Genomic DNA, 15111 nt, shown 5'->3' with positions numbered 1-15111 from the left:
ACGCAGGCATGCAGGCACGCAAACACAGTATAGATCTGTTCACAGCAGTGTGTGATCCTGGGGAATAGTATGTTTTTTTTTTAGAAACTGATCCATGGTGCATGGCCCTGCATGTATAAAAGAGGACACCGCTTACACAGACACACACATACGCTCCTCAGCTGGAGATGTTAAGGCACTAAAAACAGCAGCAGTTGACACTTCATTGTGGTGAACATACTGTATATAGCTGCTCACATCCTTTATTATCTCTGACCTTCAGTGCTTGTTCCTTTCCGTCTCTCCTTGCATACCCACTCTCTTCAGGCGATATCACCCTGAATTGTCTCATATCTCTGTTCCATCTATTAGTGACCACCTGTCTTGGCGACCCCCCCCCCCCCCCCCATCTTCCAGTCTGTGTGCTTTTTAAATTCACTCATCCATTCCCTCCATCTTGCTCCAGCTTAAGATAGCTTAATTGAAAGACCCCTTTTAAAGCTTTTTCTTTAAATGTCAGTGCACACCATTTATACCAGCAGGTGTCTTCGATACACACACACATACACACACACACAAACCATTCATAGTGTGTGACGTCTAATGGAGTGAGATAGTCAGAAAGAACTGCATTCTTTTTTCTGTGTAGGTTTTCATTAGCTTGAGTGCACAGGTGTGTTTTATGGGCCAGTGTAAGGGATGTGAACGACTCAGCCAAGTACTCTTTCACCTGCCTTTTTCCTCATTGTGGTAGTGGTTGTCTTCATTCTTTTGTCTTTCCTTGGGCCCATCACACTGACAAAAGCTCTGTGGGGAAAAAGCAGGGTGTCTCATTTATTTCAATTAGACCTTTGCTCTGATACAGCAGGAGCAGGAGCTCTTAGTGCTGTGGTATAAAATCATGTTAAGACAGTGAGTTTTTTTTTTTTAGTGGTGAAACAAACAGTGGATGTGCAGGTACCTAATAATACATCGTTGTATGCTGCTTACCTCAACAGCATAGAGCTAAATGAGGAAATGAATGCTGTCGTGTCATGTGGCTTTTTATAAGACGCTCACTTTTTTACATTTCATCTAACTGCCTTGCCACTGCAGCCTATAGACCCTATAATTAGATGCACCAGTGCATTTACTGCGGTGCCACAGCATTTCTGTTGGCAGTTTGAAAACTTCCTCACTCTGACCCCCGCGAATCTTACTGTGAGTAGTTTATTTGTAACGGCTGTTTTGCAGATCACATATTTGTGATGTGTGATTTAATATGTTTTATATATTACATATCTGTTGGATTCTTTTATCAGCCCTTACACGCCCTCTCAAAAAACGCTGTCCCATTTAAACTGTCACCAGTGGTGATGTAATAGCGTCACAGATGAACTGATTGGCTGACCCTGTGACAGCAGCAAGGCTGGAGGGGTCAGCCTCAGGTTAATGGCGCTTGCCACATTGCCCCTAAGCACTGACTTTATGTCAGCTGCCCACTGCTGGCCCTAACCTCTGTCGCTGCTCCAAGGATCCTCAAACTGACCTCAGAGGAGTGTCTAATAGCATGTTTCAGTGCAGTATAACCAACAGAATAAGCACATATAAACACAGTATTGAACAGGAGAAACAAAATAAAAAGATTGTTGAAGATGTGAATATGCACATTAACTACTTCAGTGGATATAACGCCTATGCCATACTTTGGTGTTGTTACTAATTTCCAAAGCAATTCTACATAGGAACATCGTGTCTTTGTTACTCTATTCACATTACCTTGATGTTTCTTCATTACAATTCAGAATCAGAATTTTATGCCAAGTGAGCAGTGACTAAAGCGTTCTTCATTTTCTGAGTTTGTACCAGCCACCTACTATGAGATGGTTCTCTGTGTAGCAGTTGGACTATAAATAAAGGACAGACTTTAAAAACTAAGTGGGAATCATTTTCCCACTTACATTTCTTCAGCTGATCCAGGTATATGAACTGGCAATCTCCTACCCCACAGCTCTCCAACCTTTAAGCTGCTGGTGTTTGGCACTGAGCTCCACCCACAGTTTCCCATCCACTTCAGGAATTCAAATGCCGCTCTCCAACCTCAAGGCTACAAATTCATAAATGCCAATCTCAACTATGTTTGACTGAGCAGTGTGGGAAAGGATCTGTAATGCGAGGGTGGAGAGTGAATATGTTAAAGGTTGACCCTGCAGTAGAGAGGTGGAAAGAAGCCGGGCAGCCAGGGAGGGAGGCCTGGACAGCTGTTAGCCACACGGCCATGATGGATGACCAGACGCCATGTCCGCTCCCCGTGTGGAGTTCATATTTGCTGTGGATCTTGATTTCTAGCCTGTGGCCGTTATTAGGATGATGTCTTTATGGGAGCAGCGAGATGGTGGCAAATACAAATGTTTACAAGCAGTACAAACAAAAATGTGTGTGTGTAGAATCACAATGAAGGAGACAGACGCACACACACCACTCATCACCTTAGCTTTGTTATTTAACTATATTTGTCTGCTGTGTGTGTGGCAATGTGTTTGTGTGTGTGTCCCTCTTTTGTCCCTGAGCTTTATTAGTGAACCCCTGAACCCTCTCCTGGGTTTCAGAGTGGATCAATACAAACCATTTCCATGCAAGGAGGAAAAACAGAGAGAGGGAGAGATGGAGAAAGAGCTGCTAAGTTAAAGCAGATTGAGAAGGAGATGGAGAAATAAGAAAAGATAAAGAGCGCAGTGAGAATAGGGGGCGAAACGGGAGAGAGGCATAGAGGTGAGAACAAGAAAGGAAAGAAGTTGCAGTGAAAAAGACAGACTGCAGCCATAACCACAGAGAGGGGTGAGAGAAAGAGGTGCAGGACGTGGGTTGGTATAAAATAAAAGAACTGCAGAGAGTCGGAGTGAAGTGAGGAGGAAAAGTTAGATGCAAAAGCAACATACAGTAGAGGCCAAGGGACTTTGAAGGATGGTGTGGAAGAGATGAGCAAGAAGAAGCAGTGAGCTAAGAATAGGCCTTAAGAGGAAAAAAGAGACGTAGAGAAAAAAGACTTGGAGAAAGGAAGGAAAAAGCAGCACTGCTGTTGACTTTGTTCAGAATACAGACAAATATGCAAGTTGTTATTGGCCGATTAGGTCAGATTTGTGTGTTTGTTCAAACTTCCTGCCCTGGCTGCTGATGCGATTCGAGAAGCTGCGGGCTAGATGAAGAATTGCGATATGTCCCTTCACAATATCAGCCATGAGGAGTTTGATGTGGAGCCATGTTTTGTGCCGCAGTCACGGCTGGCTAACTGTACTGTGGATGTGACGTCAATGCTGTGAGCAGCGAGCGTTCAAATTCTATGGAGAACGGTATTTAGCCGAAGAAAGAGAAGCAAGGGTGTGCTAGGAGGAGAGGAGAGGTGATTCACTGACGCAGGAGTAGAAGAGGGTGAGTGGAAGAGCGATAGCACCAGAAATCTTTTCACTGCCACTGCCAACAACAGCAGGAAAAAAGGGGCAGATGACTGAAAGAGGAGAGAGGAATAGAGGGAGGAGAGGAGAGCGTGATTGAATGCTGGCTGCTGCACAAATAAAATTGGTGTCTGTCACCTGGCCACCACACTGTCCTCTTTAGCAGCATGCCTCTCTGTCATGTCAACCCGGTGTGTGTGTGTGTGTGTGTGTGTTGTGGATCATCTGACAGGGGGTGTATATCCAAGAGAAGGTGCTTAAATAATGAGAACTCGGGAGCACAGCAGAACTCCTTTGGTGTGTGCGTTCGTGAAATATTGCTGAAATTACAGAGGTGTGCTCAAGTCCTGGGCTTCCTTTGCTGAAGGGGTCACTTTGCTGAGTGAGTTTAACGCACTAAATTCATCACGTCGAATGATGATTCCCAGCTGTTTTCTCTACAGCAGTCGATGCTTTAAAGCAGCAAGAAGTGACCTTTTAGGGTATTAAAGTGCACTTATGTAGTTTTAGAAAGACATTAGAAAGTCACGGAACTGTGCAGCACAAGGAGCTAACATGTGAAAGCTGTTCTTCTCTGAGACTCTTCAAGGTTGGGGCTTCGGGCTGATCAAGGCACTTTGTAATTGATGATGTTAGGCCTTGTGTTTCGGGCATACCATCTGTCAAAAACAACTCTTGTCTTGGGTTAAAATGCATTGAATTAGTAAATCTGTATTACAGATGATTGTGCATGCGTGAGGAACACAAATATAAGTATAGTAGCCAGTTTAATTGTTGGTCAGAGCGTGTAAATGAAATCAACACATGCAAAGTATTAAAATACCTAAATTGGGACTTGAATAATATGAAAGGAGAAAAAACACTGGACGCACCAGTGGTAGTGATCCCTAAATGAGTTTCATATCTGACACAAAGACTATTCACGGTGCTTTGTCTTGATCACTTGGAAGGTTTTGAACTTTGTCACAAGGCAATTCATCAATCAGTGAGATAATCACTCGTGGAAAAGGGTCTGTCTCACCTTTTGATGCTGCATAGACCAGCTGTTGTGTGGCCACCAGTGTCAAAGGTGAGATTTCATCCTAAAACCAGTGTGTGTGTGTGTGTGTGTGTTTGGTCCTGTCAGGGTAGCTGCCAAGAACAACATGGTTATTAGAGCATGTAGGGTCCGGTGTTGAGCTGAAGACTGGTTACAGTGTTCTGACCGATGCAAATGTTATAACCTTTACATACGTCCTGTAAATATGTCCTGCAGGTTCTGTAAACTAATAATATTTATCGAAGGAAAAATGACTGTGGCGTCTCTCTGCTCTATTTGATGTTACAACACATCCTGCATGTCCTGAGCCCACATTAAGTAAACGAGCAAGATTCTCATTACGTTGTTATAGAAAAGACAAAGTGGAATTGACTTCAAGGCCAGCTCCTAAACGTATTAAATCCATCACTATGAATATCATCTAATGAATGTAACTCATTTGTGGCCTTTGTAAAACACGGTTCTATTTCTGCAGACCTAATCTAAAAGGATGTGCTGGAAAATGTGTTTAAGCAATTAGACCTGATTAATTGAACCAGAGTTGATGAGCAGAGTTAATTGACAGTCTAAATGAGTTGAGGTGGGAGACTCCGATTGGGCGGGCTGTCCTGGACGTTATTGGGATTGTACGTCATGTTTCAGCTAACATTTTGCGATTTGATTCGAAATTAGGAGTTTGTTCATTTTCAAAGACAAACGGACATTTTTTATTTGCATCAGAGCAGCGTGTGTGCGTAAGCTTGTATCTGAGCTAACAACGTCACGCCCACTCTGTGCTCAAGTGTCCCTCTTATCCCATTATTAAAGGACAATAGAAAACCTTTTGGAGAAGACCCCGTGCAGACTGTGGGCGAGCTGCTTAATTCCCCCCCTCTCTCTCTCTCTCTCATGCTCTCTCTCTCTTTCATGCTCTCTCTTCTCCTGACCTTTCTCTCTTTCTCTGAGGAGTGTTTAGCTCAACAAATCCCCATCTCTAGCACTGCTCTAATGATACTAATTGTCGGTGTAATTATGTATTGATCTGTAGCGTGTGTGTGTGTGGGGGGTGGGGGTGGTGCGTTGCATACATCATTATCAAAAGTAATCCAAAAATGTGGGGCAGGGGTTGGGCTTGTACTGTGCATGCTAATGGTCTCTGTGTTGTTGCTTTAATGGAAGTTTCTTTTTTAAATGCCCACACCTGCTCCCAGCTTGGTTACTTAGCAGAATAACCAGGTACAATCAGAACAGATTGATCTTTGATATTTTATTTGTTCCTTTTTGACGTTCATGCTCTATTATATCCAACATTTGTTGTGGAAGACACCGCATACAACAGTTCATTGTTGATGAAGTTAATGAATCATATACACGTATACTGGTATGACATGCGTCTTAAGCTACCAGTAGGATTTAAATTTCTTAAAATATCTTTTTGAAACCTCTAAATCTGCTGACCCAGTCTTCCGGCTAGTCACTGAGCCGCTCCATCAGTCGGAGCAGTCGGAGGTTAAGTACTTAGCTTAAGGGCACCTGTGGTGGTTGGTGATGTAGGGAGGAAGTGTGTTTCTTATTCACTGTCCTCACACACACACACACACACACACATTTCCCAGCTGGTTTGGAGGTTTGAACTGACAATCTTTTGATCTGGAGCCCTCTCGATTAATTTTCGAGTGACTGTGCACTTCTTTGTATGCATTTATGGGTGCATTTCTTTCCCTGCACATTTCATACAGTATGAATTATTTCTCCTCTGTCTCTTCCATTCAGTCGGCTTGTGGTCCAAACATGTGGTGACAGCTTTTGGAAGCTGCTCTCTGAATAGGTGCCAGCTCCTTGAGGTTTCACTGTCTGCCTGGAGTGCACTCAGCATAGTATCACTGCGTGTAGCCCATGAATATGGAACTGATACAGTCATCTATTTTTCTAAATTATTAATTAGCAGGGATAACATAACATACTCTTTAAAAAAAGACAGTTTAGGAAGAAAACACTTAATAGACTATAAATTATTTGGACAAAAAAATGTCTTATAGGAGCCGTTTTTTCTCTGAGACACAATCAAAAACTTTTGTCATTTGATTATCCTAAACCTAAACACAGAGCTTGTTTTAGATGAATGAGTGTGTGTGTCTGTGCGTGTGTGTATGTGTGTGTATATATATATATGGCTGCTATACATCATTTCTTTCTTTTGCTGCTGATTAAATATTAATATATGGCAGACAGGACCTTTATACTTCTAGGACAATGATGTAAGCTGACTGAAATCACAGACAAACGCATACAGGCCTACAACCTCTGCAATATGAATGTGTAACTATGGATACCATCAGCTGATATGTTGCTCTTCTGCTTTATAAATCAGCACAAGGGCTCGTGCTTGTACACCTGCAAGTGCACACACACACACACTCCCGGACTCCGCAGCGCTACTCGTGTTTATTCCTTCTGAAGAAACTCCAACAATGCCACCATGAGTTCAAGGCCCCTGCTGAGACCTCTGCGTAATTTATGAGCTGCCCGCTCACAGAATCCTTCACTCCGCTTGGAGCCAGGCACATACACACACACATCAAGTAGAAGGCACCTGCATCTGCCAACGAGGTCTTAGTAATGTCCGTGTGTATAGCGTGAAAGCTTCATCACGTGATGAAAACAAGGTGGGAGACTGCGGGGGAATAGCTCCCATGGCTGATGCCTTGTAGTGTCTGTTTCTCTGCCCTGCTCTCTCTCAAATACACACATTAAAACTGTGTGTGCACCTTCCACGTATACAATAACAGCGAAACATGTCACTCAACAAATGGGCATTTGGTTCAAAACTGTGTGTTTGTGCCTTTTAGCTGCACGAGGACACAGCTGATAACTACGAAGGGCAGAATCATCTTCTTCTTTTTTTTTTCCCCCCCTCTCTCTGCATGCACACACCCGCATGCACAAACAAATGCAACCACACACAGATGAATTGCAGGCTTGTTTCGGAACCACGCTGTCAACATCAATACCGGCCACTTCTTTCCCTCTCCCCTGTGTCCTCTCCCACTCTTTTCCTGCCCTCCTATAACAAAAATATTTGGTGTAAAGTTTTCCTTTACAGGCGTGTTTTGAGTCAGAAACAGCACCTGTTAATACAGGCTGATGCCCAGTTTATTCATATGTGCTTATTGAATGAGTGGTTTTGTGTTCGCCCTACATGTTTACCTTCCACCTTAATAGCTGAAACTCACAGTGCTGTATTCAATCAACAACACCGCGTATGTTTCCGCACATAAGCCCATATTGTATTCTGCTGGTTCCATACGCTTCACTAAAAGGGGGGTGTTTGTTGATGAATTCAACGTGAGGTCGGCGTAATGTGCACCCAGACATATTTTCCTGACGTAATAAGTTAGAGAAATAGCAATCACAGAGGAATGGTTATTCCAGCATTTCCTTCCCAGCCAGTTTATATTTGTCGTCACTTGGTGTTATTGTGGGCTGAGCTGTGCGTTCGATGCCAGATAAATGACTGCATTTCATCGTTTTGCAATGTGAAGTGGATGAAGCAGCTCTGCCCAGGGGAAACTACCACAGCTATGACTGTTGGCCTGCAACACACGCGACTTCTAGCTAGAGCTCTTTTTTTAAAATTTGACAGTGAATGTAAGCTGAAAACTCAAATGTAATATATCAACAGTATGAAGTATTAAAACAATATAAAGGTGCACTCTAAGGTCTGTGTATTAACACTAACACCTCTCATTGGAGATGGCATCTTAGTGGTTCTTAGTCTAGTTTTGTCTGACTTATTTTGGTTAGTTTAATAAACTTTTGAGGAAACAAACAAACAACTCCATATGCTATATTTAATGAGAATTAGCCAAACTGGCTGTTGGTTTGACAAAATGAGACATTTTAAAATGTCCCCATGAGCTCTAGGAATCTGTGATGGACTTTTTTTTATTTTTCCCTGACATTGTAGATGTGGTTAATCCAAAAATGTATTGTGCATATTTCTAATCATCGTTTTGAATCACTACTTCTTAGTGAAATAATAGTTTAGATCTGATAGCAGTAGAAGACAGACAGACAGACCCCCCCCCACACACAAACACACCCCTCTTTCTGGAGGGTGTCTTGAGGAGAAAAGGCCAAGAAGCTTCCACTTCAAATCCACCAATTCATTCATCGTGCACCACATGCATCCCGTGAAAATCAAAACACGAAACCTCCTCTTGTGCGTTTGTACGACCCTGCTGCCAATGTCAGCGGAAGGCTGTTGGTTTAACTCCGTCATCCCCTGGAAGAGTTGTGCGTCTTTAAAAACACTGCAGTGCGTTAAATATCATCTCCTGCTGGTAGCCCTGCAGAGAATACAGGCCGGGCTATTCTTTCCATACTGAATATCAGCTCACGTTCACGTGGGAATCTTTTCAGTGCATTAAATTGCAGAGCTCACATCAGAGTGTAACCTCCATTAAAATGCTTTCCAACCTCGAGGGATCCGCCTTTTATTCCATGTTGATCTATGATGTTTAACCCTTCCAGACCTGCAGGAATACTATAGCACCTTTACCCTCCAGTGCTCTAGAGAGGTCTGCAGGATATTGTGTGTGTATGTGAGTGTGTGCCGTGTGTTTGTGTGTGGTGTTGTACGTTTACCTTTATGGACTCGAGGGGCTACTGTATTCAGTATTTTCAACCCCATAGCCTCCTCCATAGAAGATGGATTAACCTTATTAACCTGTTTCCCTCAGGCTGTGACGTCACAGAATCACTTGTGTGTTAAACGCTGATAGATTTCTTTAAATTGATGCCCCCAGATGTAGGTCGTATGAAGATGATGGGAATTGTGTTGTTTGTAGCCAAACCTGCGTGCACCAACAGACTAATGGAAAGATGCTTTTGTTGAATCCGTGTATACGTGTGCACTGTTTTTTTTTTTCAAGTCTACACTTGTGTGTTTGTCAGCGTGTGTTGTCTGCCAGTCGCCTTTGTTCTGTGGGAAGAAATTGGCCCCTAGCTGTCAGTGGTTACAAAAGAAAGTTGTTTCAGGTAATGGCTGTGTGTATTCCCATTTTGTTAAACTCACACACTCAAAAATACACAGGTTCCCATTAAACTCGCCTCTTTTCGTTTTTCTTTGCTTTTACGACGTGACATCATTGAACTGAGGGAGAAAGGAACAGAGGGCGAGAGAGAGCAAGATCTTTGTTGAACTCGGTTTACAGCCAGGGTCTCTGCACACTTAGACGAACATGTGATACAAGAGGTATGTGAGTGTCGGAGGGAGAGAGCAGTGACTGAGAGAGAAATGAAGACAAAGGGGGGATGAATGAAGAGGAAGATGCAGAGCGATTAGGCGAGAAGAAATGGATGGATGGGGTGGAAAAAGACAGGGAGGGGATATTGATGTTTGCTCGGTTACTGTAGCAGCTAGAAGGAGACAGAGGAAAAGAGTGAGTAAGTAGAAAAAGGCAGCATAACTGGTTATTGACATGTCCTGAGCTGCAGGCCATTTAGGGCGATTGGGAAGGAGAGAGTCGGGTCGGGGCTGAGGTGGCTGAGGGGTGTTATCTTTTTCTGCTGCGTGGATCAATCAAATGATGTAGTGATAAGACTGTGGTTTACACCGTAATTTACACACTCCCCCGGTGTGTGTACTTTTAGTTCAAGTGAACCGATGCTGGTGCCCATTCACTTCCACACTTCAGAAGTCAGTAGATATGTACGTGTATATGTGGTATTTTGTGGTTTTCTGCATTAATTAGTCATAAAATGTGATCTGATCTTCATCTAGGTCAAGAGTATTAACAAATATAATAAAAATGTGCCAAATAAATTCTGATCTTTTAATGTCTTTATTGAGAACAACCCTACAACCCTCACAGTGCTAATGGAGAAAGTATGTTAACCCTTAAAATAATAACTTGTCGGCCCATCCCCCATAGCGATGTTCGCTGTGCTCTTGGGATCATTTTGACTTCTTGGTAGAGTAGCCACAGTCCCAAAGTGTCTCCATTTGTAGATTGTTTGTCTAACTGTAGACTGGTGAGTCTCTAAAGTCTCTGACATCACTTTTTAACCTTTTACAGCTATATCTACAATGTTGATTTTAGATCCTCTGAAAGCTCCTTTTGGTGATGTGCGGCTCACATAAACCATGTGCGGAGCAAACTCAAAAAGGTTTCAGTGTTTTTTGTCAGTCGAAGTAGCTCTGGTCCACACCTCCAAACTATTTTTCTTAACTTATCCTAACACCTGGCTCTAAACAGATCATTATTCCAAGGGTTCACATACTTTTTATGGTTCTCAATAATTTTGTGTTATTATTTTAAGCACATTATATTTGTTAATACTCTTGACTTGATGAAGATCAGATCATTTTATGACAAATTACTGCAGAAAAATCATGGAATTCATGGTTTTTCTTGCCACTGTACCGAAGTGATGGGAACAAAAATACAAAATATATTAGTTTAACAAACCATTCATTGTCTGTGCCACTTTGACCCTACTTCATAAGCAATTGATTATACTCCGTGTGTGTGTGAGGGTGTGAGAGACTGGTTAAGGCATCATATGGGTCAGTGGATTGCCCGGGGCGATAGGACCCTTGTGACACTGGAATGCTGCGGATATTGTCACATGGTCATCAGCATTATCAGCATGTCAGTGCCGTGACTGAACACTTTACAATATGAGTGTTTTGCATGGTGGGACACTATTTAGGAGAATGCTTTGTGTTTTTATGAATGGCCCATGTTTGAATAGCTTATTTAACATCTCAAACAATCAAGAAATAGCGTTAAGGCACCTACATCACTCACTGTGCTCTCTCTCTCCTTGCTGCTTGTTCAAACAAGTAGCAAGTGGACTTGTAGATGACTGTGTTGCTTTCAAGTTGTGCTTTGATTGGTGTCCTTCTGGACCTCAGCACCTCTGTTAGCTGTCATTTCCTGCTCTTTCTATGTATATTTAACACATTGCATAAAACAACATAAACCTTTTGGTGTTTTAATTAGAAAGTGTTTAATACTACCATTTTTTTACAAATAAAACACCAGTTTTAGGGAAATAAACTATTTTAACAACTTTATTCTTTTGTTAGTCCTCTTGTCTAATAGTTTTTTTCTTCTCTCTTCCAGCCACTGCAGATAGACGATAACTTCTGTGGCCAGGACTTCAACCAGCCTCTGGGGGGGACCAGCACCATTGAGGGCATCCCCCTCTTCATAGATAAAGATGATGGCATGACATCGGTGGCGGCATATGATTACCGCGGCAACACTGTGGCTTTTGTGGGAACACGAAATGGCAAACTCAAGAAGGTAGGAGTGATATTTGCTTTTTCTGTATATGAGTTTCCCCCCCTCTCCTCTTTTATTTTTGGAGTTTTAGTTGATTTGGAGCGTTGTAGTTATGGGACAAAACTGGCATTTTGGTGCTGGTGTTGCCTCATAGTAAGACTGCATTCAATTTGTGAATATGGCTGCGTGTAGTTGTTCATTTACCCCAAGCACTTTGCAGACACTGTTAACACTAACTTTAAATGGACTTTTAAAGTCGTTTCCCATAATAGTGACCATTTCTAACAGGTCGGGAACAGTGTCTCTTTAAAACCTGTTCATTTAACTAGTAATTTAAAGCAGCTTCTCACTCATCGATTGTCATGTTGGTCACGTCAGACATAAAATGTTACTGCTGTGTCCCCTTGCCATTGACGGCCTTGCTTCTAATTTTAAGAGTTCACTTTCAATCATTCCAGCAGCTATGACTGGTTAATGGCTTTTCTCTTCTGGTCATCTGTGCGGCACTGACAAATTCAGGTGCATAGATAGAAAGGAGGATGGCGGGATAAAGTAATGGATGGAATTTAAGTTGCTGCAAGTTGGACTTTTTCTGAAGTTGATCTACATTTTCTCCCAGAGAATAATTAAAAAAGAATTCAGTTCAAAAATTAATACAGTACGCTCCGATAAATATGCCGTTTTTCCAATTCTGTCTATGTTATATGCTTAAGTTCAGCCTGACTATGTGTTAATATGCTGTCATATCATGCTTTTGTGGATATTTCTGTGTATCTAGTTTATGGAGGACAGAGCTGTCGGGGTAAATGGTAGCTCATTAGAATTCACCCTGTTTCCCTTCGCACTGCTCAAGACCTGTCATCCATTCAGTATTATGAATGTATAATCAGCCTGTGTGTTTGTGCGCTTTTAATGCGTGTTTGTGTATGCACGCAGTGTTTGTCACTCACAGTACGCATAATAATAATATGCGCTCTTGTGATGGCATGGATTTGTGTGTGTGTGTGTGCGTGTTTATTTGTGTTTATGAGGGAGCGAGAGACAACAAACAATACAATGTTGACTAAGATTCAGCGCTGTGAATTTGTCAAAGTGACACCCATTCACTTAGCTTGGCAACAGTCCCTTTATTTATATGGCCTATTCTCGCTCGTCTTTTTTCTGCCCTCTGTTTGAGGTATATGCGTGTGGAATATCACCTGGGAATGTAACGCTATATACTGTTTAGTATGTTATGTGTGTGCAAGTGGAGCAACAGAGCCAAATAGCCTGTAGGTTTTATTTTGGCTGCCTGGTGTGTAAAACGGAAAGCCCCAAAACAAGAAGTCTGCTCCAGAAAATATCCAGTTGGAATAAATAGAACAATATCTAAGACTCTATACTGGAGCACAGACATTTGCACTCGTTTTGATTTTAAGGAAGAAAGAGAGTGAAGAGAAGGTGATAAAAAGATGGAGGGCCGAGCCACTTCCAGGCAACTTGTGTCTGTTTCAGTTTAAGTTGTGTTTAGTTTCAGTTTAGTTCATGCTAATCTGTGTTCTCCAGGAGAAATCTAGCTGGGGAAACCGGGATTCTCTAATATGCTACCATCATTATGGAAACCAGGTTTCTTGTGTACCCAACGATTAAGAAATCAACTTAATTGAGAAAACCGACTGTAACCTGGTTACTTAGTTGCGTGAATGCACTGCATGACTGAGCGTGTTCCTGTTCTTAATCTTTCCTCTGGAGAGCACTGACGTTGAATGCTGTTTAAATAGCTGTGCCTGTGCGTGTGGGAGAGAGGAGGCTGGAAATGGCAAGAATATTGGTAGAATGCAAGAATGTGCTTTAAGAAGACAGTTTTATATTTAAGTAGCACTTTTAAGAGAAATAACAGAATAAAAAAGACAAAACTGATGCCTGGGATTGTTGCAGAGATAAAAAACCAACAACCAGTGTCTTCGAAACTGATCTTGTCTTCATCACAGTACTGGAAGATGTTTTCATCTTAGGTAAAGTTAATATTTCTAAAACATCTTTGTCACTTTGCTAGATTACAAGTACTTTGATATCTTGTTATCAACACACAGAGTCTATTTTTATCCAACTATAATGCTCAAGGTTGTCCCGAGCAACAAGACGGTGGCATAAACAACATGTTTAATGCACTAATGAAGTCCCTCTGTGCTAAGGTTGGACACACAGGCACACAGGGGAGGCTTTTACTAATGAGTCCTGGTTTGACGGGAGATAAAGGGAGAGGAGGGTAGATAAATAGAAAAGATGAAGCAGACAAAGTAAAAAGCAAGAAGAGGCAGAGGGAAGAAGAAAGCGATGAAGGGAGGTGATGTCCACTGCTGTAATTAACTAATTCCAGCGGTCATCTGGATACTGCTGTGGTCAAGGACACAGCAGAGGACTGGCCATCCGCTGCACTTCATATTTAGGATTAAAAACCTCAGTTACCTCTCGCTCTTGCTGCCATTGGTCACAGTGTGACTCAGATCATCAGTCAAGCTTCACATATGGTAGCATATCTCGCTCTGCTTTTTAAAACTGTGCATCCAGAGAGACCATGTAAAGAGATCCCCTCTGTCTGTTCAGTAAAGCAGTTACAGGTGAACACAGGTGAGTCGTCTGTTCTCTTGGCCGCTCCTGCACTTAAAGGCACTGTCGAGCGTTCACAGTGAAAGGGCATTCACCACGAGGAACACACAATTGCACACATATACACAGTTGGAATAGCTGGTCTGAGCACATCAGACATAAAAGAGGATCCCAGTCGATAATCCAATACCTATTGTGAGTGCTTGTTTTTAACGCTGCACACACATTTACACACAAACATGAGCTAGGATTCCTCAGCTGCTTCCTCCATTGGGGGTCGATTCAAGCCATCTGCTGTGGATGTGGATGTGGCCTGTGTGCCAGGTGGTTGGAGCCCCTCGTACCTACTGTGTGTCCATTGTAACTATGCCAGGAGCTCAGATGGGTGCAGTTAGTGTGAGGTGCTGCCCAACGCCCATTCATCTGATCATGGCATCAGTGAAGCAAACCTTCAGCTTCTGATGATGGACACAGTTACCATACAAATCTAGATTTAACGACTAGAGTTGCAAAAAACTAAACACTGTAAATCAAGATCATTGTTCCAAGAAATCTGTATGAGAAAGAAGTTTGTGATTGCAGCATAAAGGTCCTTTCACAGTTATGTATGAAGCAGCTCTCCCCTTGCGAAGGATGAGTGGATGACCAGCTAAGCCGCTGTAATGTAAACATCACCTGGCGGGTTGGATCTGACACATTGTAGTTGGTTTTCACAAAGCAAGCTTTGAGAATCCACAGCTGTTTTTGTGATGATGAAAGTTGTTCTTACTGTTTGGGGACATGTTTCATGACCAGTAAC

General features: G+C 42.4%; 1 protein-coding gene across 5 annotated transcripts in view; it reads left to right on the top strand.

The window, feature by feature from the left end:
- LOC113154282 (plexin-A1) overlaps positions 1-15111 on the top strand; it is a 163001-nt gene that overhangs the window by 33705 nt on the left and 114185 nt on the right. For all 5 annotated transcript variants that reach the window (XM_026348380.1, XM_026348383.1, XM_026348381.1 and 2 more), the window contains one exon: positions 11562-11744. In XM_026348380.1, coding sequence (XP_026204165.1) covers positions 11562-11744 — 183 coding nt within the window. The remainder of the gene's footprint in view (positions 1-11561; positions 11745-15111) is intronic.

Source organism: Anabas testudineus, chromosome 5, assembly GCF_900324465.2.
Source record: "Anabas testudineus chromosome 5, fAnaTes1.2, whole genome shotgun sequence".
Taxonomy (NCBI): domain Eukaryota; kingdom Metazoa; phylum Chordata; class Actinopteri; order Anabantiformes; family Anabantidae; genus Anabas; species Anabas testudineus.
Note: the sequence above shows the minus strand (reverse complement) of the source record. Positions and strands in the feature narration are given on the sequence as shown.